Below are 14,921 nucleotides of genomic sequence, written 5' to 3'. Positions count from 1 at the left end.
ACGGTGACATTGCACAGCCAGACTGTGAGGAACACGCGAACAATAAATGCCGCGCTCGCACTTGCAGAGTGGCCAGGCAATTGTGGTACAGAACAGCCACATCACACATTGCAGCTAATATTAGCCTGTACCAGCTATATTTGGCACTCATTTTTCCTTTGGTTCATCTCTTTGTCTATTAATTTCCATACAATGGAATGCAAAGTTCATTTCTTCCTCCTGCCTCGTTACCTCTGAGGTCAAATGAACATAAAACACTGTGGAAAGGTTGGAAATTTAACCGTAGCTTTTTGTTTTCAAAATGACAGCTGCCTGTATGTTTAAAAGTTTTTTAAGGAAACCTCCGTGTTTTGGAAGATCTGCAGGTGAGTATATTATAATGTGGGATGAGACAACAGAGCTTTTCTGTATTGACAGCAGATGTGACACCTGCATACCGATCTACACAATAGTCCCTTTTTGAGATCACTTCTTTTGCTTGTTTTTTCATAGATTTGTGTTTTTCAGGTGGGTCCTGGGATCTTACTTAGGGCTATGCCTTCAGCAGTCAACACCAAACTGCATTTACCTCACATGTGGCACCGATAATAAGTAACAGCCCATAAAGCTTGAAAGAACATGTGATTCACTGCCTTACTGTGAATATGCATTCTCCAGGGGCTCAACAGGGAAGTGCTTGCTTGGGAAAGTCCACAATTCACAGCAATGCGGTGGCTTTCCACCATGCCCGTGCTGAGCAGAGCTAAGCCGGGGTCCCTAATAAATGGTGGTTGCAGTGAAGCTTAATTGATAATAAGACAGAAGAAACAATTGCATTCTGTGAGCTCCTATGAGAAAAATGAGTGGTTTGCTCATGGGCACGTACCTTTTCACACAGGATTCGATCATGTCGCTCGCCATAAGCTTCAAGCGTTGCTCTAAGTGCTTTCCAAACTCCTCCTCAGGCCAGTGCAAATCCCGAATGAAGGTCTGTAGGGCGTCAAGTTTCCAGAACAGATCTTCCGAGGTGCCTGATCCATTGCTGGCAGGGCAAAATGAGAACAAAAGTCATAAGTGGCATCCGGCTCTTTGTAACCTGATGTGGAGACCATTCCTGCAACAAGTGTAGAGCAGACAGTATTTTCATACACAGGACAACGCTGGCAATCTCCACCATCAGGATTTTGAGTTTTACCATACAGTTGCCTAATCTACCTTGCTGTCATAACCCACAAAACTTTCCAGACCAGATGAGTAAGACAACATTATGAGTTACACATATTAACAGGAAGAATGTGTGTATGGTAAAAATCAGCCTTAGTTAATAACCACATTAACATATGTGATTATTAAGAATTAAGGCCAGAAACTGTGGTAGAAAATCCTCGATCAATAATAACTGCCATACTGAGCTGTATGCAGTTATTAAGATTTAGAGTCTCATGCAATTCTCCCCCCTCTGGATTACACTTTGAGTTTGCTTTGTCCCCCCAGTGAGACCCCCGTTTCCACGTAAGGGACAGTGCTAACAAGTGGTGAGCGAGGACACGCTTTATCTCTTGAACAGCTGAAAAAAAATTGGGGTAAGTCAATTGAGCTAAGGGCACTAGATGTCTCATATCCAGGAGTTTTGGCAGGATTGACTGCTGCACCTTTTCACAGATCTGCCTCTTGCAAAGGCATGTATAGGACAACAAATTTCCGTTTTTTAAAATTTATTTTGCAACATCTTTGGTCTGTCACAAAACTCTGAATTTCTCTCCCAAGTGTATATTCTCATACCCACACCCCTGCCCAGATGGAAGTCTTTGGTCCTGCAGTGTGTAGCTACACCGGTTCTTTTCACAGTATAATTATATCTCAAACCTCCACTCACAGAATAAAAATACAGAACTGGATTGCGCTCTGGTTGTGCAGAGAAATTTATGCATCCATAACCCTCTTCTCTCCCTCTTTCCTTCTCCCTCACTTTTTTTTTTCAGAACAATTAACCAAGGGAGCTTCAAGAATTTCATCCCCCTCCTCGCATACCACTAATGCTAACACGGTAATTTAGAAGATATTTAACACACCATGCATTACGACTTGTGCTGACATCATCTATAGAAACAGATGAGGGAGGGTGTTTCTATTGCGACAGATGCCAGCTGCATTGAATTAATGCTAGAGGAGACCGGAGCTAATGCAGACATGGCTACTGCAAGGTGAGAACCAAAGTCCCAACATGCTCGAGGGGTCCTGCGAGGTCCTGCGCTAACAGAGTTAACGAGATAAAGAATGAATCATCTCGGTTGTAGGAGAAACGTATCTGACACTAAGCGACAGGTAACATGTCCTCGATGGAGGGGAAGGGTGAGTAAAAGGAAACCAGGGAGATGAAAAGATAAAGAATCAGGCATTTCCTTCAACCAGGGGACTAGTTTGCACAGCAGTCTCAAGAGTTCATCTACTGTCAGTTTTTAGTTTTGCCCAGTTCAAACCTGTGCTTGGGTATAAATAAGCTTTAACAGTCTAAACCCCGTTTTGGAACTGCATGAATTTATGTTTTAAATAATTAAACATGTATGAATACAATAATTGGTATTCACTACAGCAACGGTATGATATCCATTTGGTTTCAAAATTTTAAAAGTATTATTCTCGGTCTTTTTCTGACTTTTGATTGGGGCTCTATGCAAGTAAACAATATAGTATGTTCATTTCCAAGAGGCACTGTTAATATTCTGCTTGTGAGCACTGCAATTACTCCAATCACGCAGGCAGCTTGCAATATACCATTGACGCTCAAGCGTTTTCAGAGGGATTATCCAATTTTCTGTCATGACATGATTCTTATCTTTTCAAGGGCAATACCACAGAAGCATGCACAAAGATTAAAACTTTCAAGTACTCTTTACAGACAACTGCCTAAGCTAGCCTTTAATATAGCTATCTTAGCATGAATATGAGTTGTATAGCTTTGAAACATAAATTATGGTACTAATATTGAAAAAGTTTTAAAAATCTATTAGAAAATTAAACGTCTGTTTGTTTTACTTCTGTTTTGTTATAACTGGTCTGCAATAAAGCCTGTGTGAGGCTAATGGTAGAGGCATTTTGGTGGACTCCAGGTGTAGATGTAATCAAAGGTGTTTCAGTGACAGCAAAAGGGGTAGTTTTGGGGGCTTCTTCAGTTTTATCTTTTAAGTGAGAATGTAGGGAAAAAGCAACATATCTGTGTAGTGCTGGCTGAGACCACCCCAAGCCAACCCTAAATAACCTCTAGGAATTTGGATGGAGAACTGGCAAAATCTCAGTTCCTGTGCTAGGGCATCTTGGGAGACGAGCCACCTCAAATGCTGAGGTTTGGGCTGTGTACCATCCTCCACGCTGCTTGGTGGCTGGGACTTTTAAGGGAAATCTGCTATAAAAACAGAAGTTGCGAAATCTGTGCTCCGGATTTGTGATATGTTCCCCCTGAGCTCCACCTGTGCACCCTGCGATGCTTGGACAGGGATCAAGGAGCACGAGGCTCCTGCAGATCGATCGCTTTGACACTGTGCCCGCTTTTCCAGGCCATAATCTAAAGATCACATGGAAAATATATTTTCTTAGTCAGTCACAGCATTATTCAGGCTGTAATGATGGCCATGGAGCTTTAATTGCTCTCTGGGGCCTCCCCCAGCACGAATAAAAACTGTTGCAGGATGCACCTCTTTGTTAAACTGTTCCATCAAAATCAAGACAAAGATTATTATCTAGGAAATGAGGAGCTTGCATTAAATAAAATTCACATTTAGATCTACATCTGGTCCACAGAAATTGGTTGACTGGCATTGAAATTGTTTCATCTTCTCTTTTGGACAAAACTCTTTGCTGAGACACATAATGTTGCATTATAAGTTCTGTTGTTCGTATGTTGTTCAGACCATGTCCCGTCGTTGACAGCTATTTTGTAAAGCAAGATACTTGCTCAAACTCTCAGTGGGAATTTTCAAGATTTATACAAAAAAATCCTCAAAATACACATGCCAGAAATTCACTAGTGTCTCATTCAGAAAATGTCTAATTAACAGTATCACTCTTTAAAGTTTTATATAATGCACAGAAACAAACAATACATATCCATGCCAAGATTACTTTAAATTTAAATGAGATCTAATTTGAACTGAATACACACTCAGAATCATAAATAGCAGCCATCCATGACGGTGCAGAAAAGCTAGGCATTTGTGGGATGCCTAGTGGGATGTTAACTGGTAGATTTGGTACTTTAGGGAGATTCACATTTGGTAGATTCACATTGGGCAGATTACTTGTTAAACTCCTGTGGAAGAAACAGACAGAAAGAAAAAATACCATAACAGTGACAATGCAGATGTAGCAGAAGCACATGACACTCATAAACAAATCTGCAAAGTTCACAGCAGGACGACAGTTAAAAAACTAAAGCAAAACATTTCAGAAAGAAGCATGAGTATGGAAGCTTAAGTGTACTGGGTGTGCAGTCTGCAATAAAAAGCAAGTTACTTAAAAAAAACCCAAACAGAATGGGAAGAAGAATCACAAAGTAGCAAATTAATGGAGTACTCAAACACCTACAGAAAATAACTCCATCATAAGTCCTGATACCACTTCAAAGTGCAGAAAGCAGCCTTTCCTTGGAAAAATCTCTTTTGTAAAGAAGCAAGCCTCGGTTCTTACACAGGCCGGCTGGATGAAAGAGCTAAACTAAGAGATCTACTAGAGAATTCGGATTCAAAATAATAAACAGAGTTTGAAATTCCAGCCCTGCAGAAGTCCATAAGAGTTCTTCTGGCACCATATTCAGTTGAGTTGATATTTCACTCCAAAATCTCTCTGTTTATTTTATACTCTACAAATAACAGAGATGTGCTAATCTGGAGCAACGCAACGGTGAACCACAAGGTTCTTTCCGAGTGAAGTCTCGCGCCCTGAGCCTGCCCTTTCATTCCTGGGTGCAGAGAAAATGGGTCCTGCTCTACATGTGCACTGTGAATTCACTGCCTTTAATAAATCTAGGACTGTTATGTGAATGTTTCTTGGCTGGAAATGGGCCATGGGGAGATTAAGACATTCAAAGGTTAATTTATGAAGCATGTGTAGCTGGGCATCACGACTTCAAGAAATATTTTCAGACATGCAACTGTCATGCAAAAGGAGATCTTTTAAAAGTGGGCGAGTGTATTAATTTAATGTGATGTACTCTCCTGAAACAATGTGTGGTGTAACAGCACTGCATGCTCAAAGTTTGCAAAACACCCTGATGTATTTTAGTGTGCTTGGTCTCTAGTTGTTATACTTGGTCTAATTCTATTTTAATAAGTGTCTCATCGCAGTCGTATTTTACATACAAAATACAAATGTCATGGGATTTGGGAATCAGAAGCCAGTTTCAGAAGTGTATCCTCTGCCTTAATCTAGTAATACCACATGGCACATTGTGCCACAATCCATAGGTGATTTACAGTCCCATCTGAAGAACAAAACCAGATGCTTTGACATCGTTTTCACCAGATCATCATTTGGGCTCAGACAAAATGGAATCAGGATTTCAGGATTTTAGCTTTGCCCTGCACTGCTGAAGCTACTGGAAGCTTTTTCATCGATGTGCATGGACACGGCTTCACCATTCAAACTTCCCTGCTCCCAGTGACCGCGCCAGGACGTGCCACCTCAGGAGGTCTCTCCCATTCCCCTGGAAGAAACCAGTTACTGTCCAGGCAGCACTACCTGGACTCTTGGAAAACTATCAAATTATGCAATATATCTTTCAAGGAATATTAAAATCTTTGCAACTTCCTTAAGCCATGTTTCGAACTCTGTTTCTTAATGCAAGTTCTATATATCAGAATCCGAAGTAATGGAATTGAGCTGGCTGTACTGAATAAGTGTTTCCTAATGCAACAGAAGATTTGAACCACATCTCTGCAAGAGCTCAGCTTGTCATTGGTGGCGAGTCTTAGGGAATAGACTTTATCATCATTCTCCCTTTGTGAATAAAATCCCTTGTTGGGGAGGAAAACCACAATCCAAAATCTTTTTCTAGTAAAAAAAAAAATTAAAAATTGTATGTTTTTTTTTTCTTTTGTATCTATGATTCTTAGCAGATTTCGCTTCACACTATCTGCTTGTTGTCTTTGTTTGTCAGTAAGCAGATAGGAGAATTTACTAATGTAACAAATCCGTCCATTGTTTCCATTCATACTGTATCTGCTATTAAGATTATATGATTACTGAATGAGACATAGACTCCACGGTGATTGAGAGAGTGTTAAATCTTCAGAAATGGCAGTGCATGTGGTTAGATACTGATATGGAATAAATAAAGAAATAGCAAGAGGTGGACAACATATAAATGTATAAGGAAAAGCAACTTAAATAACTTAGCCAGATGGTAAATACATAAATCAGAGGACCTTTGGTTTTAATATTAAAATTCAAGAAGTGACAGTGTTATATTAATAAAAACACTGTATTAATAAAATATGACTTCTAGAGTAAACAGTATACTATATTCACAAGGAAACATATTTCTTTTATACAACACATTATTTTGCTGATGCAAGGATATGTTGCAAGAATAAGTTAGTACTCTTAAAACAAAACAAACCAGCAAAATAATGGAGTATATTATGTTAACATACAGTAACTAATTTAAAAAATATTCTCCTGAATTGACATGCACAGTTTTGCAGGTTCAACCGATCTAATTATCTGACTAACAGTTGCAGTGAGACCTGTAAAAAATGATTAATATTACCAACAAATGTTCCAGCCTGCAGTTGCTCAGACCATAAAAACTACAGGTCCAAGATGAGAAACTGTTTCTAGAAGCCAGCCATGCCTGTTTAATATAGATGGCTAAATATAACCTCAGCCATCAGGCAGGGAATGTGGGCATTTGCATCAACAAGATGAGGGCTGTCTGATTTAAGACGACTCGGCTTCAGGACTGGATCCTGATATGTTCGACAAAAGACGCACACTCTGGAGCTGTACTGCTTGTTTTCTTGGCTTCTTCTGATTCAGCCCCATTTGTGCCTGGTGGCTGCATAAATGGGTTTCACCTGGACTGCCTGCTGGGAAATTGTCACTGCAAAAAGACTGGCAACGTACCCCTGGACAACATCCCAATGCTCACACTGTCCTGGAGCACCGATCACAGAAAACAAGCCCAATTGCACAGGGTCTGCTCCTGTAGAGCTGCCCTAGTACTGAAAGGAGGGCACGAAAATCACAGCATTTTTATGAGACCTGTGTCCATACTTAAATGCTCACTTCCTATGGGATGCCTGAATTGCTTTAGTGACCGAAGATGCAAATGTCTCCCTCTTCCATCGCTATAAACATTTACTGTGTTACTGCCTAGGCTGAGCAAATGCTCAAGAGCAAATCTTTTCACAAAAGCCTTGATGTGAAGCAAAGAGCTTGATAGTGAAATAGGCAGTCGAATCTGTGCTCTTCCTGTGACTGACACCCAGAATAGTAACAAAAATACTCATTTTCATTACAATGGTGCTTCTTCTAAGGGGAAGCATTTTTCAGTAGTGCTTTGTAGCAGTACAACCTTATAAAATGATTGGCATAATCATACTGTTCAATTGCTTACATTTATATTAATGATACATTTATAAATAGTTTGCAGAGGGTTAGTGAGCAATTAATAGATGCTAAAGCCAGGACTACAGTGTGGTAGAGACAGCCATAGGTCAATGAGTAATGTCCTAGTTAAATGATTGAAATTGGTTGTCATTGCACCAGCTTTAGCATTTGCTCAAAAAGATCTTTTAACACAGACACACACACACAGAGACACACACACACACACACGTACGTGTCTGCTGGCTGCAAGAAAAATCAGCGTTCTCCGAGAAGCTAGCATGAAAAAAAAAAACCATTGCAAACCCTACTTTTCCAAGACCTCTCAACTCACCAGAGAACAGACCTACTCTGTATCCTCCGTATTTGGATGACTGTGCAAAGGACAAGTGTTCCACATTTCTCTGCGTGGATTCATACAAGCACACCAGCTGCTCTAGCTATAGGGCACGGACCCCCTGCAGATTCAGCAGCTCTGCAGAGGCAGATTACATGGCCCTCATGAGCACATTACAGCGATGCTTTTTCCCCCATGTTTTCAATACTTAACCGTTATCTCTCTCACTGTTTGTGATTTCTATACCTAGCTCCTCGTAGCATAAGGTGCAGAGTATTCGGCAATGAAAATAGAAGAAATACAAACTTGCAAACTGCCATCTGGTCAGGTTATGGAGGGCTATGTATTTCAGCCTCGATTGGAAGCACAAGCATAGAGAAATCCTTTCGAGAGATTCTATGTTGTGGAATAATTTCTTGGTTAACAGGAGATAATGAGATTTCCTTCTCACAATTCACTGTAGAGATCCAAAGCAGAACAACAGTAAGCTCGGTGGAACAGACAGCCACAATGATCTACCTTTTCTGGCCAACTTGAAGACCTTCAAAGCAGAGGAAAGCCATGGAAAAAACACACTGCACCGTTCTCAATTTCCAAAAAGCTCTGCTGGAGAGGCAGCAATGGAAGGCCATGGCTTGGATGAGAACTGGCTGGTCCAAACTATTTGAAAATCGAAGGTCAAAAATTCAACTGTGCTGCAGTATGGATGTGTGGGGGTAGGAGGAGGTGGATACATGAGGGCAAATCAAAACAAGTCTCCGACCTGAGTTTTTCTGCAAGTTCGCCGTTGATCAGACAAAGAGGAGCAGGTGGTCTGCCCAGGAGGCAAAAGATGAAGATGCCTTAACATTTAGTTCTGAACAGCACATCCAAACTGTCATAAGATCCTAGGAATGACACCCCTCTTTTTCCGTACACAGTATGTGCCTCCCTCTGTGAGCTCGCCGGTACCTTCCTTTGCCGAGTCGCATCGTGTTAAGCCAGCATTTGCAACTCGCACTTTTGTGAGACACAAGAACAAAATACCAACTAGTGAAAAAAAGAAACCCAGAGTGCATCTTTTCACCAGATGGACACAAGCTTCTTGTGAAAAGCACCCACTTTCCTGCTGGAAGAAATCTTTTAAATACCCAAGCCTGTAAGACAGATAGTTCAGCCTGGGCTTTTGCTTGAAACTGCAGCGCTCAAAGCACTCCCTAACTAAAACTCCAGAAGGGAACAACCATTACAAGATAACTATGAAAAGATAACTATATTTTATAACTATCAAAGATAACTTTAAAATTATAGATAATGGCACTTCCAGGGATAAAACATTTTGACAGGCAAGTACCACAGCCAAGTACTTATGGACATCCATAGTTAAGCCACTAAAGTCATTAAAAGCCAAAATGATGTCAGCTTCTGACAAAAGAAAAAAGCAGAACAAATTGCTTATTGAGTACTTGACTGAGGCGGACAGGTACACAGAGTTAACTGCGTCTGTCTCGTAACAGACGAGGAAATACAAACACATTCATTACTAAAGCAGAGCTCTGAAACTAAAGTGAACATTAACTTCAAAGTGCAATTCTGCTTGAAGGAGTGGCAGTAAAAATGGCATTCTCCTACTCGAAAGATCTATTTCTTGTATGTTTTCTGGGTCACATCTGCTTATTTGAAACAAGATTTTTTAGGATTTTTAATCCTGTTAGCCTGCAGACCAAAGACAACAAATGGAAAGCGAGAGAGGCTCCTGAACGCCAGCCACTTAACCCCACTCAAAACAGAGGGGATGATCAGGTGTCAAGAAAAGGCCTGAGATTTGGCAGGCAGAATCCTTACGAATGCTGAGGATGCACAAGAAAGAAAGGAAAAAACCTGGGTTCTCAGACTCCAGGTTGCATATGGGAAGCTGGCTGCCGAACAAAATCTCTTTTCCTTGTAAACGGAACATATTTGGTGTGAAAATCCCTGAAAGACCACACGTTCTTTTATACTGCAACCTCCAAGAGTGCCGTGCCACTTAACTTTGCCTCGAAGATCACAAAAAAGCAGGGAAAATAGTCTCTTCAGAGGTCACCTGGTCCCAATCCCGTCTGAGGGACTGTCAGACTCAGCCGTTTGCAAAGTAAATACCTTTATTAGAAGGAAAAGTCAGCTTTTTTCCTTCATAGGATCTTACTTGGCTTTTTAGAGCAAGCATGACAGGGTTCAGCAATGCTTCAAAACCTGTGAAATAACAACGGTAATCCAAAACACACGCCACAATTTTATAATTCACCAGCTCTTTGGGTTTCTCTCAGGCTACCAATTTCTTGCTGGTAAATTCCTAGTTCTCCAAACTTAATAATTGATTCTGCTTGAATCATCTGGCCCGTGTTTCACTGTGGTTTCTGCACGCCTAATCCTGCAGGCGAGGGAGCTGGGACCCAGCAGAGCTGTCCGGGGACACGGGGACACGTGCAGCCATCAGCTGTGGGACTGATGCAAGAAGCACAACACCGCACTGTCCCCCCGCAGGGTGGGCGGAAAAAATGAGTATTGAGAAGAACAAGTACAGCAATGACTCACACAGGTTACAGGGCTGGCCCGAACACAGTGAAGCCAGTTTTTTTTGTTCTGAAAAGGAGCTATTTGGGTTCAAAAGCAGCACTGGAAAAGGCCTTTTAGAATGGGATCCAAAAAGCCATGCCAGCTAAGATGGTTTTCACATTTCCATGCTTCCATGTCCAAAGGCACACGGTTCAAACTGAGGCAGCAACGCATTTCAAAAAGCAAATACCATTTCCCTCATTAACTTGAAAACCCTGAAAAGACCAGGCCTTCTCTTTTTAGCATTAAACTAGAATATCTAAAGCAGTTTCTGCATGTCCAGTCTAATGTTTGCTAATTCATCTCTGTATGAATCTCCATTCATTTGCACCCAAATTCCGATTGTATCAAAGGAGGTTTCCTTACTTTACTGGCTCCCATGACTCCCGCTCAAAGCCCCTGTGAATTGACTGTGCAATTGAGGACTCCATCAGATCGACATATCTAACAACAAGTGGAGCAAACAGGTCTTGGAGGTGTTTGTGGAATTTTCCATTGCACAAATTATCTAGAATAGATAAATAAAAGTATAGTAAGACACCACTGTTACTAAAAGCTCTGTAACAATCCACAGCGTGGCACTTCATTACATAACGAAATTTGTCAGTCAACAGGAAGAAACTTCAAAAACATAAAAGGAGCTGGCATCAGGCACCAATGTGCACGACAAAGACAGCAGGAATGGCTTCTAACTCCAAACAAATAAACAGACGACAAATCTTTTCCATTAATGTCAAACTTACAAACACATTATTACTTCCTGCGAATAAAAGGGTTGTAAGAAATACAGCATGGAAAACATTATGGCTTTAGCAGGTAGGAGAATCACGGTTACTCACGACCATGATGCTGAAATTGCTCTCTGAGGATGAGTCCCTGGCTTTTTCATGTGGTTGTAGAAATCTAAGCAGGGCCCTGGGCTGGGACGTAGCCCAAGGCAATGCCGGTTCTGCCGCCAGCTCCCCGGGGAGCGGCAGGACCCCCCGCCAGAGTGCCAGATCCCCAAGGGCTTTGAAGGCACGGGCTCATGTGCTTTGGAGAAGCACAATTCTCTGAATTACTCTCGCTTTCATTTATTTTAATTTAAATAACTTCCTGTCTTCTATGAAGTCTTTTAAAGCAGGGACTGGTTTACTCCATGTTAAATAAATGCAGTACACACATATAAAATGATACGCACATTTAATGACAGTGAGATAGACTACCTAATTCCCTGCTTATCAGGCAGCCGTTACCAAGAGATGTGAGAAGATGAAGCAAAACAGAAGTTCAGCTTCTCACCTTCGGCTGAGGCATTTGATTTTAAGGGAAGTCTGTGCGCTTTTTTTTCAGTGGAAATGGAACAAAATCAAGCTGATGCTAAGAGTATGTACTGTAAATCTCCACCCATCTCAGTTCTCTGTGCAGTACGGAGAGGCTGAAAGTATTATCAGTAACCTGAGCTGCCCACTGAAAAAAGAGATGATCAAAATACAATACATACAGTCACTACGGAGGGAATCGTTTAGAAGCTGAAAGAGCGGAAAGCTGTCCCAGGTGTCTGGGGGTTGCACCTCTAACGCAGCATCCATATCCACTGCAAACAGTGACAGGAAAGTCTCCGCGTGCTCAACCATTAAGTCTGACCACCAAGCAAAGGCCTTCAAAGTTGGTAGAAAAAAGACAATAAAGAAGAATATTAGTTCTAACAAAGCACAGGGAAAGATGTTAGGCCACATATCTCAAAAAAAAAAAAAAGTGCATCCCATGGAAACTACTTTTATTGTAAAGAGAACAGTGCTTTAGAGTGCTGGCTGCACAGACAGTGCTAATCACAGGAATTAGGCACTGCTATTTTAACAAAAAGGTTTCTTGAAGAGGATCTGTTCAGAGCTCCACTGTAAAAGCACACAGCTGTAACATGGCAGGGAAGTTTTCATCTGTTCAATTTACAATAAATGACTTCATTAATCTTTAATTATGCTAATTATCAGAAAAATCATCTAGTTCTTATTCTAAAGTACAGAAATTTGGGAGTTTCTTCACTATGCTTGTGGGTTTTCTGCTGTACTTTTCAACAGTTTAAATTTATTTGCATTGACTACTTCTATTTGTCTTGAAAAACTAGAAGCCTAAGACATTAAAATCTGGCCTAAATCACTCACACTCTTCTTTAGAAATATTTCAAGCATCACCAGTAAAAGTTATTACAGCACTGTTCATTTTACATGGTTAGCTATACACATCCATAGAAACACACTACCACCTTCATAACGCTACTGAGTAGGAAATAAATTACAAAGCTCTATTATCAACATGCCAAGATTAAAAAAAAAAAAAAAAAAAATCTATGGCAAGCCTATATTTTCACAGAGGCAGGAAAAAAATATATCTAAACTTGAAAACCAAAAAGTATCAGTGAAGTAACTCATTCTCATGCACATGGGTCCTTAAAAGTCACTGTGCGGGCTCTCTGACGTGACATTCACATCATACATGGCTCAGATGTGAATGCTGCAAACGCATGCATGCGTGTTTAGTAATCACTTCTGGCTGGGAACATGCAATATGAGAAGTGCTGTCGTTAGGACCATGTGCTGTCATTTTGAAGTGACAGGAAATTACTCAGTGACTTAAAGGATCTAAGAAACAGCTTTCCGGCACTTTGAAAGAAAAAAAAAACCTCTAGCATAGGCACAAGGCTGGAGATGAAACAGGAAAAACTGGGGATAGATGAATCGGTTCAAAGAGGAATTGCCGGTCAGGGAGGGGGATTTTTTTGCAGATTTTAGCAGACGTGAATAAGCAGAATGGACTTTTACTTTCTCAGGGTTCAGATTTGATTAACTGATGAAGAACTGCACTGATGTGCAGAGCACAACTCCAGCTGCTGGTTCACTTGGCCATGGTGAGGGAGCAGTGCCCCAAAACCAGGTCACTGCCACAGACCCCTTTAATTCTTCCTATTTTGACCTGACTCCTCAGCTGCCAGTGACATTGGCAGGGAGTCTTTGGGACTATTTCTGCTCCATCATTCCCCCAAAGTATAAAGCAGACCGACATTGCCCTGCCATTATTCCATGACTTGATGTAAAATTGGTGTGAAGACATGGAGAGGTTGGACGTGGCACTGGGCGTTATGTGCCCAGAGCACGTCCAGGATGTAAAATAACCAAAATAACCAAATAACCCCCAAACTAATCTTAGTATTGGGACTGTGCTGACATGGGAATGAAGATGGGGATGTGGTGGGCTGTGCCATGAAGGTCCTCAGAGGCAGGCTGGGCAAACGCCGTGCCCAGAGCAGCAAAACCAGCAGGTTACCGTGTCCCTGTGGTTATGGCATGGGGACAAGGCGGCTACACCGGGCTCCTTCATCTGCAAACTGCCCCCAGCCCCAGGCACGTGGAGGAAGCTGGTGGGCACTGCTGCAGCAACACCAGCCTCGGGGTGCTTGGAAAGCTCAGGGGCAGTGGTGATGGTGACCCTGGGTGTCTGTAGATTCATTACTCTGGAAAAGCCAAAACCAAAGCGAGGGAGCCCAGAGGGCTGAGCCAGCGTGGCAATGCTCTTCAGTTCTTCCTCCCATGTCTGGTGCTGGTGTCCAACCGAGCGTGTGGCCAGATGCCTGGGAGCGTTGACTCGGGAAGTGTCGCACCACTGTGAAACCACCCGGGAACCGAAAACACCAAGACCCCGGTCTGCTCCTGATGCCTGCTCAAACCTCCTCCCCAAAGCGCAAGTGGGAAATGAGCTGATGAGCGTCCTCTTAAACTATCAGCGCTCGTCTGTGGTTTTCAAGGAGGGTGCTGGGGCTGTCCTTGCACTGACGTGGTTTCTCTGGCTGTGCCTCTGCCTGCCAAGAGCCCGTCATGCTCTGTGCCCATCGGGCACTGCCCACAGGGCTGCGGGCAAAGAGACATCGCTACGGAAGACCAACAGCAACCGACATTTTGGGGGGAAGGAAAAGAGGGGAGGCCAAAGAATATGTTCTGCAACAAATCACAACATAAACACTTCAGAGTCCTGCAAGAAAAACCTGCGTCCATGAGAAAGGAAAAAAAAAAAAAAAGCTATTCTTATGAGAAATTATGAAGAAAAGCATGTGATCATTTGTGGGAAAAAAAAAAAATGCCCAAACCAGTCAGCTCTCCTTTTGCTGGAAAAGTCAAATTTTAGCTCCGTAAGTCTCTATGCCAGGATCCTCAACCTCCTACTCCCTAGTCTCAGTGAGCAGGACCTTCCTGCGGTGGGAGTGGTAACACCACTCTTTGAAAATCTCCTTCAAGATGGTAACATTTCATTTATTTACCATCTACTTACCTGCTTTGCTCAAAATACAATGTAAGGAGAAAAAAAAGAGTGTGCTTTCTAGCCAAACACACCTATTATTGTATATTTTACACATGGATACACATGTATATATGTATGACCTCAAGGAGTTAAAATA

The 14,921-nt window shown here is 41.9% G+C and overlaps 1 protein-coding gene across 13 annotated transcripts in view; it reads right to left on the bottom strand.

The window, feature by feature from the left end:
• Positions 1-14,921, bottom strand: part of CADPS (calcium dependent secretion activator) — a 211,302-nt gene that overhangs the window by 37,799 nt on the left and 158,582 nt on the right. For 8 of the 13 annotated variants that reach the window (XM_065642969.1, XM_065642976.1, XM_065642974.1 and 5 more), the window contains 3 exons: positions 11,976-12,132; positions 10,859-11,000; positions 866-1,021 (listed from right to left, as the gene is read on the bottom strand). In XM_065642969.1, coding sequence (XP_065499041.1) covers positions 866-1,021; positions 10,859-11,000; positions 11,976-12,132 — 455 coding nt within the window. Of the gene's footprint in view, positions 1-865; positions 1,022-4,138; positions 4,286-10,858; positions 11,001-11,975; positions 12,133-14,921 lie in introns of all 13 variants that reach the window. The other 5 variants (XM_065642968.1, XM_065642966.1, XM_065642965.1 and 2 more) reach the window with 2 other exon arrangements.

The sequence above is a fragment of the Caloenas nicobarica genome, chromosome 11, assembly GCF_036013445.1.
Source record: "Caloenas nicobarica isolate bCalNic1 chromosome 11, bCalNic1.hap1, whole genome shotgun sequence".
Classification (NCBI taxonomy): Eukaryota; Metazoa; Chordata; class Aves; order Columbiformes; family Columbidae; genus Caloenas; species Caloenas nicobarica.
The sequence above is the reverse complement of the archived record's forward strand: the minus strand, read 5'-3'. Positions and strand labels throughout refer to the sequence as shown.